Consider the following 12,845-nt stretch of genomic DNA (forward strand, 5'->3'; position numbering starts at 1 on the left):
TTCTAATTATTATGATCATCATCATTATTACAACTATTTTTATAATCATCATTATTATTATATATACTAAAATCGTCTCCTTACAAAATTTATGTCAAACTTTTTAGGGAATATAGCTGTTAATAAACTTGTCAAAAATTAGTACGAAAATCAGACCCTCGTCTTTCTCTTTCATACTCATATTTCAACTTTGAAACTTTATACAATTTTGAATGTTTGTATAATGTATGTCAAAAAAGTATTATTTTAATAGCAAAGTGATGTTAAAGTAACATGCAACAGAGTTTACATCATTTGAGGGTTCCACCGTCTGTGCGTATACATATATGATTATTATTAGTAATGGGTACAACAAATATGTACTTGAATTGCAAGTGCATAACACTTGTAAAATATATTACAATTTTACTATATATACAGATAAATGTCAATTTAGAAGCATTTTTACAATGCAATATAGGTATTTGGATATTTATGATTATATACCTATCTATAAAGTAATTTTGACGTTTTGTGAATTAGAGGAAGGGATCTAAGAAGTAAAATGTTGTAGAGGTTGTAGTGAAATTACGTAAAGTGGGTTAAATCTTAATTCAAACTAATTAATGTTCATACCTTTATTACATTAGAAATACAGTGGACTCCGCTTATAACGAGAAGTTGGTTATAACGAACAAATTTTTGTCACTTGGTTGGTTTCAATGTTAATCGAGGGGGTAATTACTGGTTAAAATGGTGTACACTCTAATACACTAAATTTTCCTGCTTTTACTCGTATTATCTATAGTATTATAGGGTATTACAGAACTATTACAGGGTATTACTGATTATTACAGAATATTACACTGACGTAATAATGCTCTATTACACTCTATTACTTGACTATTACGTGACTATTACGGGAGAAGCGTACTCGCTAATACACAAGTAAATACCCCCTCGATGTTAATTAAACGTATTACTTTAACTTCGCTTATAGCGCGCTATAGAACTTCAGCTATAACGAGCAAATTTCAACGATCCCTTGAAGCTCGTTATAAGCGGAGTCCACTGTATTAAGAATTACATATTTTTCATATAATTAAAAAATAATTCTTTGTTCATGTAAATAAACGATACAAATATGTAGGATCACCAAATTTGATAAGTTTTGTTAAATATTTCATTTTTAATTCAAAGTCTGTGGAAATAGAATATTCGTTCGAATCTATGAAATTTAGGGGTACAACCATGAAAATACATCTAGTTGATTCGCATGATCGAAATACCCGAAATCACCTTTAGGAACAGAATTGTGTACGGAAAAAATAAATTTAGCAGATTTTATAAAACTGTTACAGCTTATTACGAAACTGAGTTTTGTAAAATGTAAGGAATATTTCAGGATAAAGTACAGAAATAAATATTTTTAAAGTTTATCCTGAAATATTCCTTAAATTTTACAAAACTCAGTTTCATAATAAGCTGTAACCGCTACTCCGTAACAGTCTTGTAAAATCTGCTAAATTTATTTTTTCCGTTTATTTATATAAAAGAATATTACATAAAAAAAAATAATGGAACTTTGAAAGGAGAGAGAGAGAGAGAGTTTCTACCTCTTTTTCCTCGCAATTTCATATCCCCACTTCGCGTCTTTAGTCGTGCATATAGCTCTGGATACTTCTGCAACCTGCGTGGGGATGAAAGAAAGGTGCAAATTTTGAAATAAATTATCGCCGCGTGTTTCGTTCGATCACGTGTTTCTGTTTCTACAAAACTTTCGTAGAATGTATGTAAGAACGCAAATTTTATTTAATCACGTGCTTCTAAAATCATCCTTAATTAAAATTTGTATTTCTTTTCTTTTTTTTCAGTGTTTTAACTTTGGGAGTGTTCGAATTTATTTAATTCATCCAGTGATACCCAAGGGTGTATTAATATTTTTTTAGAATTCTTTGTCAATTTATTAAAGTATAATCTTATAGTAAAAATCGGGAGTGTTCGAAATACTTTAAACCGCGATCGTACATAATTTTAAAAAGTCTTTTCAAATTAGCTAACACGTGCGTCCGGAACGGTACAAGTGCAATTCCAGTCTGCGGAGATCGGGTATACAAACATTTGAGGAAATTTTCTGTAAGTTTATATTTTTTTAAAGAATAATTTATATTTTATAATTTTTTCTATTGACTTTTACTTAAAGTCCCCTTTCATAAAAATTAACCAATAGGAAAAACGCGTTAAAAGCGTCAAAAAAATATTTTTCAATAGCTCCACCCTTTAACAAAAAAAACTACCCTTATCACATGTGCTAAAAATCGAAAATTCTTAAAATTCAACATTTTTCTTTTATTTTAAGGCAAATTGCTTTATTATTTTTGAGCTCTTTAAAAATTCTTTACTCGTTTTTTAAGGGTTCATACCACTTTGTCATCTTCAAAAAAGCAAAAAATTTTTTATTATGGATTTCGAAAGTAAAATATGTCAAAAATGTGGTGTAAAATTTTTAGAAAGATCCCAGCACTCAAAATATATTTTTTTCAATGCTATTTGAGCGCGTACACGGCTATGTAAGTATAAAACACAAACTTTAAACGCGTTTTTCTCAAAACCACATTTTTCCATGCTGCGGGATGTTTTTCTCGGAAACTACTGGACCGATTCTCAAAATTTTTTTACGAAAATCTTCTTCACATGGGTGGGTATCGCCGGAACTAGAATTATTTAAAAATATTAATTTTTACTATTTTTTTAAACCGAAAAACTATGCTAAAAAAACTTTAATTTTCGAAAAAAAAATTTTTAATTGCCGCCATTTTGTTATTTTTGCATAAAAATAAAAATTTCTAGTTCGGGCGATAGGCACAGTCCTACTGAAGATAAATCAATTTGAATTTTGTGTTTTAGATTTTTCTAACCTGAGAAATCAATCCCGCAGCTGGCATCGGTATTTTTAGCAGGTCCAACATTATTGTTAAATTTTAAATAAACAAATAATATTTTTTAAATAAAATAAGGTTTTTTATAAAGTTAAAAAGTGTATTTATTGAACTAAAAAAAATGCAGATTAATATAATCCATAGGAATCGTAAAAAAAATTCTAGAAAATAGCTTCATTTTCAAGTGTGTAAAGTGGTATGAACCCTTAAACTCCACCCTTTGGTCAAAAAACTACCCTTACCACATGTATAAAAAAACCACAATTTTAAAAATTTAACATTATTAGTTTTCTTTTGAGCGGATTCAGCTTAATGTATTATTTGGGCTCTTCAAAAACACCCATTTTTTGAGATCCACCCTTTTGTGAAAAAACTGCTCTCATCACATGTACTAAATAACGAAAATTTGTTAATTTTGTTGTTTTCTTTTTGTGGAATTTAGCTTAAAAAAATTTGTTTTGTTTAATCTTTGAGCACTAATTGAGTACTAAATTACAGACTATTGATAAATATTTTTTTGACGCTTTTAACGCGTTTTTTGTATTGGTCCGTTCAGCGGAACGTTATCTTAACAGAACCAGTGTTTTTTAAAAATAAACATGAAGCACTAAGTTCGGCAATATGGTAAAAAATTAGCACGAAATGAGCACTAATTAATGGCATAGTAGAAATTAATTTTTATGAATGTGGTTCAGCCAGTTTCACAGACCTCTTTTACGAGCCAGAGCAATTCCGAAATTATAAAAGGTAGAAGGGATAGTGGCGATATATCTCTTACTTAAATCATATTCAGTCAGTTGAAATAAATGCCTTGAAATGTGAACATACGTTAGGTTCTTTTTATCTTATTGAATAAACTCTTATGTTAGGAATTTAGTGACTCTCAATCTTTTCAACCTAAGAAATAATTCGACAGTTTAAAATTTTTATATCTCAGTAATTTATGAATTGGTGTTGACGAAGATATTTTTTTTTTATACTGGTATTTGGAAAATTATGAATTTGCTTATCTCAGAAAAGGCGGTTCTATTCAAATTTCTATAGAAATTTGATACCAAATATATTTGGTATCTTTACTTTATTATTTATAAGTAAAGTTAATATATTTTTAGCCTTTTTTTAATGCTGTATAAATAATATATTTTTTAAACAAACTGATTTCTTTGTCCATACAAGCAAACATTAAGTGAACCAAATTATTGCTATAGCAAGATCTGTGCAAGTTTGCGTCAGACAATATAGTATGTACATTGAACTGAATGAAATGATTTGCATAAATGCATGATAAATTTTATGGTGCTATAAAAGCACCGCAAATTTTTTGGTATTTTATTCACGCTTTAAATACTTGCAACACTTTTATGATTTGGTTTTTTTAACAATATTTATCAAAATCTATTTAAATAATTCCTGTATATACCTGCTATTAACTTAAACAATTTTTATGATTTTCTTTTTTCAACAATATTTATAAAAAAAAATCTATTTAAATAATTCCTATATATACTAATAACTTAAATATTTTCAAGTATAGTTAATTAACTATATTGCTAATAATATTATGAATCTAAATGTAATTAAGAGCATTGTTACCATTATGACGTCACGGTTTTAGAACACATTGCATAAACTGCGACGTCATGGTTCAAATGCCTTTAAGGAAAATAAAGTATATGTTAGGGAAGTAAAAACCCTTTATCATTTTTTTTTTTTTTTCTAATAATTTATTTTACAAAAACTTTGTACAGAGAATATCAAATCGACGAATTACTGACACTTTTTACAAAAATCTTATACCGAATTAAAATATCTCACAGAGGGAAATTTACCATCCTTTTCCCCAGGCACCATTGCCCCAGGCTCCATTACCCCAAGCTCCATTACCAGCCCAGGCACCGTTACCGGCCCATCCAGCGTTTCCCCATCCTCCTCCCTTTCCCCAAGCACCATTGCCGGCCCATCCAGCATTTCCCAAACCGTCATTACCGGCCCATCCGGCATTTCCCCATCCTCCCTTTCCCCAAGCTCCATTGCCTGCCCATCCACCGTTGTTACCCCATCCTCCATTTCCCCATCCGCCACCATTGCCCCATCCATATCCGTTGCTCCATCCACCCTTGTCCCAAACAACGGCGGGAGCTGGAAGAAGAAATTTGTTTCACTTTAGATTACAAACTACCAAGTCAGATTTTCAATTTTTTTAAAGAAAGGGAGAGCAGTAAACATACTTTCATATTGAAATTAATTACAATTATTTTACACATATAAATGAGAAAAGGAATTACTGAAAATATTTATTTCGACCATTACACTGCGTAAAAAAAGAACTCCCCAGGGGATTCTATAAAATTCGCACCCATTTGGGAGTTAAAACGAAGGGAGTTAAAATTTACACAGTAAAAATAAGAATAAACTCCAAAAGGGAGTTTTTTGGAGTTGATTTTTAACTCGGAAAATTTTTTACAGTGTAGCGCTCCTTAAATTCTTAAAAAATTAATTAAATTAATTTTAAAAATTGAAATTATAACAAATTCACTGTTAACTTTATAGTTTCAAATTGTAACGAATTGGTACCAAAAATTTGATACACTTTAGCATGAATTTGATACTAGCAAGAAATCTGTGTTTTAAAATCAGAAATATATTTTATTTTGAAATATGAAAATATTGAGGGAATTGGAAATTAATTTTTATTACCTGCAACAACTTTAGCGGCTGGAATTACGACTCCGGCGTAGGTCACTGCCATAAGGCAGGCAAGAATGAAAAGCTAAAAAATAACAATACACAATTATTATAAAATCTGATATTATATTGCAACTTATTATTAATTTTATCCAAACATAAGAGAATGACATTTTTATTCGAAATTTTATAATTTAACTACATATTATGAGAAGCAAGTTTTCAAAAATAAATTCTTTTTTCGAAAAAGAGAATAATAAACAAAATTTTAATATTTTCAAAATCTTACAAATCGGTCAATTACTTTTGAATATTAACAAAGAATTTTAAACTTTAAAACTTTTCGACATTACCAGATGATCTATAATTTTTATTTATAAACAAAATACCAAAAACTTTAAAAATCACTTAATTATGATAAAGAGAAATTAAAAACAGAATGTCGCAAATATAAAAACATTGTTATAGAAATAAATTATTACAAAGTTTCTATCTTACAGTCTAAAAAAAATAATATTCAAGAGAATTTTCCTCTCGTATATTTTTTGACAATTTATTATTATGGTTATGAACTAATGTAAAAAAGCAATTCTGATGCATTAAATTAAATAAATATAATTAATGATTAATAATTAATAGTTATTTGCTTACATTAATTAATTAATTTATATATTTATTTATTTATTTCCCATTATTTTAATGATTTTTAACATCAGAATCTCAAAAAAATGTTTTGTTTTATTATTAACCGACAAAAAATAATAGTACATTATGCAATAAACGAGGTGACCTCCCTTGTTGCATACTTTGCTTTATACAACAAAGGCGTATTATGGTTACTCTATGCTACCTGTACCGGTGCATGCTAAGTTCTTCCATATAACCCAGCTGGTCAATAAAGTAACTATTATCTCCCTAGGGCTATAATGGTTTCTTTATTGACTGCTGGGTTATAAGGGGGAACTTAGTACGCGCCTGTACAGGTAGATAAAGTGACCATAATACGCCTGAGTTGTATAAAAATATTTTATATGTTCAAGTGAAATACATTTGTTTTGAGTGAATAAATTGGGAGAATATTAGAACAGGATTTTGCCTCTAAATGTAAGATTAATTTTTTCTGGTATAAAATTAACTAGTGATTATGTGAAAAATTATGCATCAAGTGTCATAGTGCCCAGTTGATCAATAAAGTGACCATTATTGCCCTAGGGTAATAATGAGTACATTATTTACCCAAGTCAATAATGAGTACTTTATTGCCCTAGGGCATTAATGGAAACTTTATTGTCCTAGGGTAGTAATGAACACTTTATTGATCTCAGAGTTATAAGGGTTATAAACATTTTTTTTAATTTCCCAAAATATGAAAATATGGATTTATCATGTTTTGAAAACTTGCTCCTCATATATTCCTAACTCATAAAAATTAAATAATAATCTCTTTAAATCTGAATTAGTGAAAAATTATGCAAGTTAAAATTAGTAAAAATTTCTACTAAATCTTAGTAATTTTCCATTAAAACTCGAGAAAAATTTTGAAACCTCTAAATGAAATAGTAAAATTTTTTTAGTACATATAATTAGAACTAGTGCTGATGAATTTTCAATAATTCGACAGTTTTTCTGCAGATATCAAATAGAGAAAAATAAGTACAACACTAATTGCAACACTTTTGATTCGTTTTTTGTCTCAATTTGATATCTGCAGAAAAACTGTCGAATTTAGAGTTAATTTGTAATAAAATCTAATTAAGGTATTTAAATTAGACGAAAGGGACAATTTTTATATTAAGCACTTTTTTCAGTAAAGTTTCAAGCACTTGTGTCTAAAAATGAGTTGATTTCTTTTAAATACATATTAATGTTTTGCAAAGGGAAGAATTCCCTTTTCACCCTACCTTGAACATGGTGCTAATTCTTCGACTGCAAGAAGCAAATTGTTTGATTCCACTTATTTCTGAACTGTATTTATACCCTGAGAGATTTGTGCGGAATTCATAATAAGCAGTTAAAGCATTTTTAAAAAAATCCTTATTTTCTATAAGTGCTAAGTAGTAGAGAGGCAGCTTGCTTAAGTTGATCTGTATATACATTATTTGTTATGTGCGCTGTTAATGCAGGGCTGGGGGAATTGAATAAAAACCACATTATCTGCCTTCTAATGAAAAATTATTCATTTTTCCATTTCAACACTTTTAAATTGTTCAGTTTTAACAATATTCTCAAATACAAGACGGAGAAAATTTAAAAATCATTCATCTTTTTTCTTATACAAGATTTGAATTGTTCATTACGATATATCGCTCGGCGAACAAACATTTATTTCCCCGGCCCTGCATGAATCAAAGCTCTTGAATAGTACGTAGGACTTTCATTACAAAAAGTGTGTTATAACTTGTGTATTTTTTGGTTCGTGACAACGAGAATTTTTTCCACTTCCAATTGAGAAAAGAGAGATAGCGATACATAGTAGTAAATGAATGTTGTGTGGAACCTGCGGCCGGCGTAAAGGGGCGTTAATAGTTTTACATTCAATTATAGGATTTGTCAAACAGATAATTGTTTACAATTATGAGGAAAATTAACAATAATTAGGCAATTTTACATGTTAATAATTTGACACACTTCTGTCAAATTTTTCACATCTGATGCATGTAATTAGTGTGATATTAAAATACTAAATGCCTTCAATATGAAATATGTTTACACTTTGTACTGTGTATTTCAACAAATTGTCAGATTACAAGTAAATGCATGAGTCGATTCAATATATCTTTATTGAGATACGATCAAATAAATCTTATTTCTAGTTGTGTATTGTAATCTGTAAAACATCAACATTTTGTATTACAATATTATTGATCACCAAGTTTAATTAATTCAAGTAATTCAATTAATTTAGATGAAAATTATTTGATTCAAGTAAATATTTATTGGATACGATAATAGACACTTGATTGGTTATTTTAAGAGAAGTTTATTCATTTTCAGAATAGATTTTTAATGATAATTTGTCACTTTTTCAATGTTTAAAGATAATTATCTAAATTAAAACTAATCTTATTTTCAATACTCAATTAATTTCAAACTTTATATCTTAAAACAAGATTTAATTTTAATATGTAACACTAAGGGGAAAATTATGTTTGAATCCATTTATTGTACACTGAAAAAAAATGGATTTGATTCAAATAATCGATTGCTTGACTATTATCAATTAAATATTTGCTTGAATCAAATAATTTTTAAGTCATATAAACGGTTCAGTTCATATTTGCTTCAAATACTGAAATTATTGGTTCAAATACAAATTTAAAATAAAAATCCAAATTTAATTGAAATAAATGAAAATTATTTGATTCAAGTAAACATTTATATGTATTTGATAATAACTAATCGGTTATTTGAATCAAATCAATTTTTTTTTAGTGAATAGGCCTTATTTTTGGTTTACTCTGAATAAAGTTTGTTCAAATTTAATAAATATTTATTTAATTTAAATAAACATTTCATTCAGTTTAATAAATTTTGCATCCGAAGAAAGAATTTTGTCATCTGAAGCAAACATTTAGTTGAATCAAACAAATGTTTGGTTTATTGTATAGTTTTTTGTTATTAGATTTATTTATTTAATTATTTATTTGGCTTTATTCCATAAAAATTTTAATATTTGTTTGTGAGTAAATTATTTATAAAAAATAAAAATTAATTGAAAAATTAATAATTGTTCATTACAATTTAATTTATAATTTTCAAATAAATTTGTAATTTTTAAATAAATTTGTAATTTTCAAATACATTTGTAATAATTATTTTAATTATTATTGAAATTTGCATATTTAAAAAAATTATTTACAAAATGAATTCGGCTTTATTAAGTTATAATTAACGAGCAATGACCTTTTCCGTAATAGTAACACTTAGAAGAAAAAGAAAATGTTTTTCCAAGTCTAGTGCGGTATGATTAATTTTTTTTTAAAGTGTAAAATAAATTAATATTCAAACCTTTTTTATTTATACAACTTTAATACTTTGGTCAATTGACCTTCAAATGTTTAATTATTGCGGTTTAGTTCACAAGCATTTTAAAACTTATAAAAACCAAAATTCCAGTAAATTTTAGTATATTTGGGAATAAGGGGAATAATTAAAAAAATTAAGATCCCTAAAAATTAAAAATTTGAAATAATAAAATTAAAAAATTGGAAAACATTTGAATATAAAAACTGCAAACTTTTAATCAGCACTAATTAAATTGAATTTTGCATGCAAACTATTTTTCAAACGTAATATATTGCATAAAACTTTCTTAAAGAGCAAAAGATTAAAAAAAATGATAAATCGAAGAGAAAACTCTTAATATGAGAATGTGGAAATATGCGATTTTGAAATAATATATATTAATAGAATATTCCATCAATAAAATAATAATATGTCAAAAATATGGTATTATTTACTTACACTAGAGTGGCATAAACATAAATTATATATATAATGTGTTTGGGAGGCGTGAGCATTTTATGAACAGAACAAGTTTGCACTTTTTTTCTTTTTTTCTAAATATGATTAGAACTATTACTTATATCTGTATTTCAAGGTAATATTGGATTGTTACACTTAATCAGATCATTTGAAATATCGATCAATTTAGAACTACGACAGCTGTAAAACTGGCTTTTCCAGTTATATACATATAGCTCTACATACACCCATTAATCAATAAAACTCTTGTAAATTATAAAAATAATAATTAGAAATATTACTCAGTTTTCACAATGCGTTAATTATTGTGATATTGTAAACAAAAGGGAAAAATGATTATTTTTCTAAATTTTTTTTTAATTTTTAAATTGACTTTAAATTTATTATTTATTAATTATATTTTTTTCACTTTTCGACCTAATATCTTTCAAAAAAAATTTAAATAATAAAGATCTTCAACTTATATTAGGCCAAACAAATAACTTTAAGATCTTTATTATTTAAATTATAATAATTATTATATATTCTTTAAATCGTAAACTTAAACAAATTGTAATATTTTTCTTTAGTTTTTCTTTTCACTGTGAAATTTTGTTAGCAAGAGGAAAAGTTTTTTGAAAAATCTGTGTAGTTTTTGCAATGACCTATTCAGATACAATGAGTTTATAATTATGTCCAATAATAGTTGATATTATCAGTTATTGGAGAAAGGAGTTTGAATATAGTTTTTTCTTTGAGTCACAATTTGAGCTACATTAGCCGTACAAAATACGTATGTACATTGTCCTGGGTCGAGGTTAATGCCGCGGGCAATAACCGCGCTTGCCTTTTGGCAATTATCGCAATCTGAAATCGTGTAAAATTATATAAAGTTTATTATTTTATATTTAATAATAATAATAAAATTGTGTTCCGTGTAATCCAAAAATTGCGCAATTTAAATCAACTTTAAAAATAAAGACCTTTTCGTTAAAAGGTCTGTTGCTCAAAATAAATTAAAATAAATAATCAGGAAATATGTTATTAATTTGTTTATTAAGATGAAAGACTGACATAGAATCGCTATAAAATAATATGTTTATTAATGATAAAATATATGTGAACATAATCATAACTTTTACTGCGTTTTTACAATTTTATATATCAAACAGTTTTTACCTCTGGGTTTTATTCTTCTTTAATTTTTTTCGTAACGGAAAATTTGGTAAAAATGTGTTTACTAAAATAGGCATTAGGTATAGATTTTAGGATTTTCGATAATTAATAAATGATTTCACTTTGGTTTGACATTCACTTCTATATTTTGTATTCTTACAGTAATTATTAGTACTCTTACAAATTCTTGTTAACAATCACTCAACTAATGAATAGAATTTTTTTGATACATACTTTTGGGAGTTAGTGATTAAAAGTTATAAAAATCAACATGTTAGGTAAATTGAAAAGTGTACGTTAATTTTTTTTAATAACAAATCTGTTATTTTCTTCTTTTCATCAATTTGTTATTTCATTTGAGAATAAAGACGAGGATGCATATACTCATTAATTAGTTGATTGATGTTACATTTGACATTCTGCATTGAGCACTTTGTTTTTCATTTAGATGAAAGCTGCGAATTGTACATGACTCTTTAAATTCAATCCTAATATCTGGCAAAGTTTATTTAAAAGTTAAAACTAAATAATTTTGATCCATAAAGTTTTGATCGTTCAAATAAACGAAATATTTTTTATTACAAATATTTTTTTTAGAAACTACTATGACTGCAATTCAATCAAAATTAAAAGCTTGGATTTTACATTCAGATGTTATAATTAATTTTTTTGATAGTGAGGCAATTGTAATAAAAATTTCATTTGATGAAGAAATACAAAAAAAGTTCTTTATTTGAACGTTCGAAACTTTAGAATCATAAATAATTTTCTGAAATTAACTAAAGATTTAATTCAAATAACTTTAGAGCATGCGCACTTATTAAGGCACAAACGACAAACTTTTTTTCAATAAAGTATATAATGTAGCTTAACAGTAATTTTCAATTAGTAAATTATAATTATAAAATTAATTAATCATTATCTTTTTATACGCAACTTGAAAGAAACTAAATTTGTTTTTATATATATTCATTTTATTAATTGATAATTACTCTTATAGACAACCTACATTTATTTGATTGAGCATATAATTATGACATCAGAATATTAGAAAACTTGCTCATTTGTATTATTAGTTAAAATGTTGGAATGTTAAATTTTTCATAATATTATTCTTTTTTTCTCATTTTTCTCATTATTTTAGGTTTATGTAACAAAGGATGAAGTTATGATTTATGATAGAATTATTTTTATTCTGCAGAAATTATTAAAAGAAATTATTATCTACACTATAGAAAGTCTTTTTTTTAACTCAACATTATGTACAATATAAATTTTCAATAAAATCAGTATTTTCGATCTTTAATCAAAAAATTGAAGATTTCTTCTTTCTAACTGATTTTTTAACTTCTTACAAGTTTATTACTTATTATTATATTAATTCTTTGGACGGATACTGAAAAGGCAAAAATCGGAGCGCAATAACATGCGTCACACCAATTGAAACGATTTTAGTATTTCACTACTTATATAGTACAACTAATTTAATAAATTAACTTATGGTAAATTATATAAATACGTTGATATATACAAATGATCTTTAATCATCGTTTAGCAATTCCTTTACCCTTAAGGACTCGCATGTCAAACAGTTCATTCTAA

At 26.5% G+C, this 12,845-nt stretch overlaps 1 protein-coding gene across 1 annotated transcript; it reads right to left on the reverse strand.

The window, feature by feature from the left end:
* Positions 1–4,630: 4,630 nt before the first annotated feature.
* On the reverse strand, positions 4,631–7,576 carry LOC122500181 (protein FAM98B-like). Its single transcript, XM_043608970.1, has 3 exons — positions 7,505–7,576; positions 5,616–5,688; positions 4,631–5,057 (listed from the first exon to the last, which is right to left on the reverse strand). Exons 1-3 carry the CDS (start codon positions 7,511–7,513, stop codon positions 4,744–4,746), a joined length of 396 nt encoding a protein of 131 aa, XP_043464905.1. The 5' UTR covers positions 7,514–7,576; the 3' UTR covers positions 4,631–4,743.
* Between the last annotated feature and the right edge of the window lie 5,269 nt (positions 7,577–12,845).

Source organism: Leptopilina heterotoma, unplaced genomic scaffold (genome assembly GCF_015476425.1).
Source record: "Leptopilina heterotoma isolate Lh14 unplaced genomic scaffold, ASM1547642v1 Lhet_182, whole genome shotgun sequence".
Taxonomy (NCBI): domain Eukaryota; kingdom Metazoa; phylum Arthropoda; class Insecta; order Hymenoptera; family Figitidae; genus Leptopilina; species Leptopilina heterotoma.

What these genes read in the sequence shown, in the direction of transcription:
- LOC122500181 (XM_043608970.1), bottom strand. An exon ending in AGCCGCTAAAGTTGTTGCAG is followed by an intron (nt 5,058 to 5,615) that starts GTAATAAAAATT and finishes TTCTTCTTCCAG; the next exon opens with CTCCCGCCGTTGTTTGGGAC.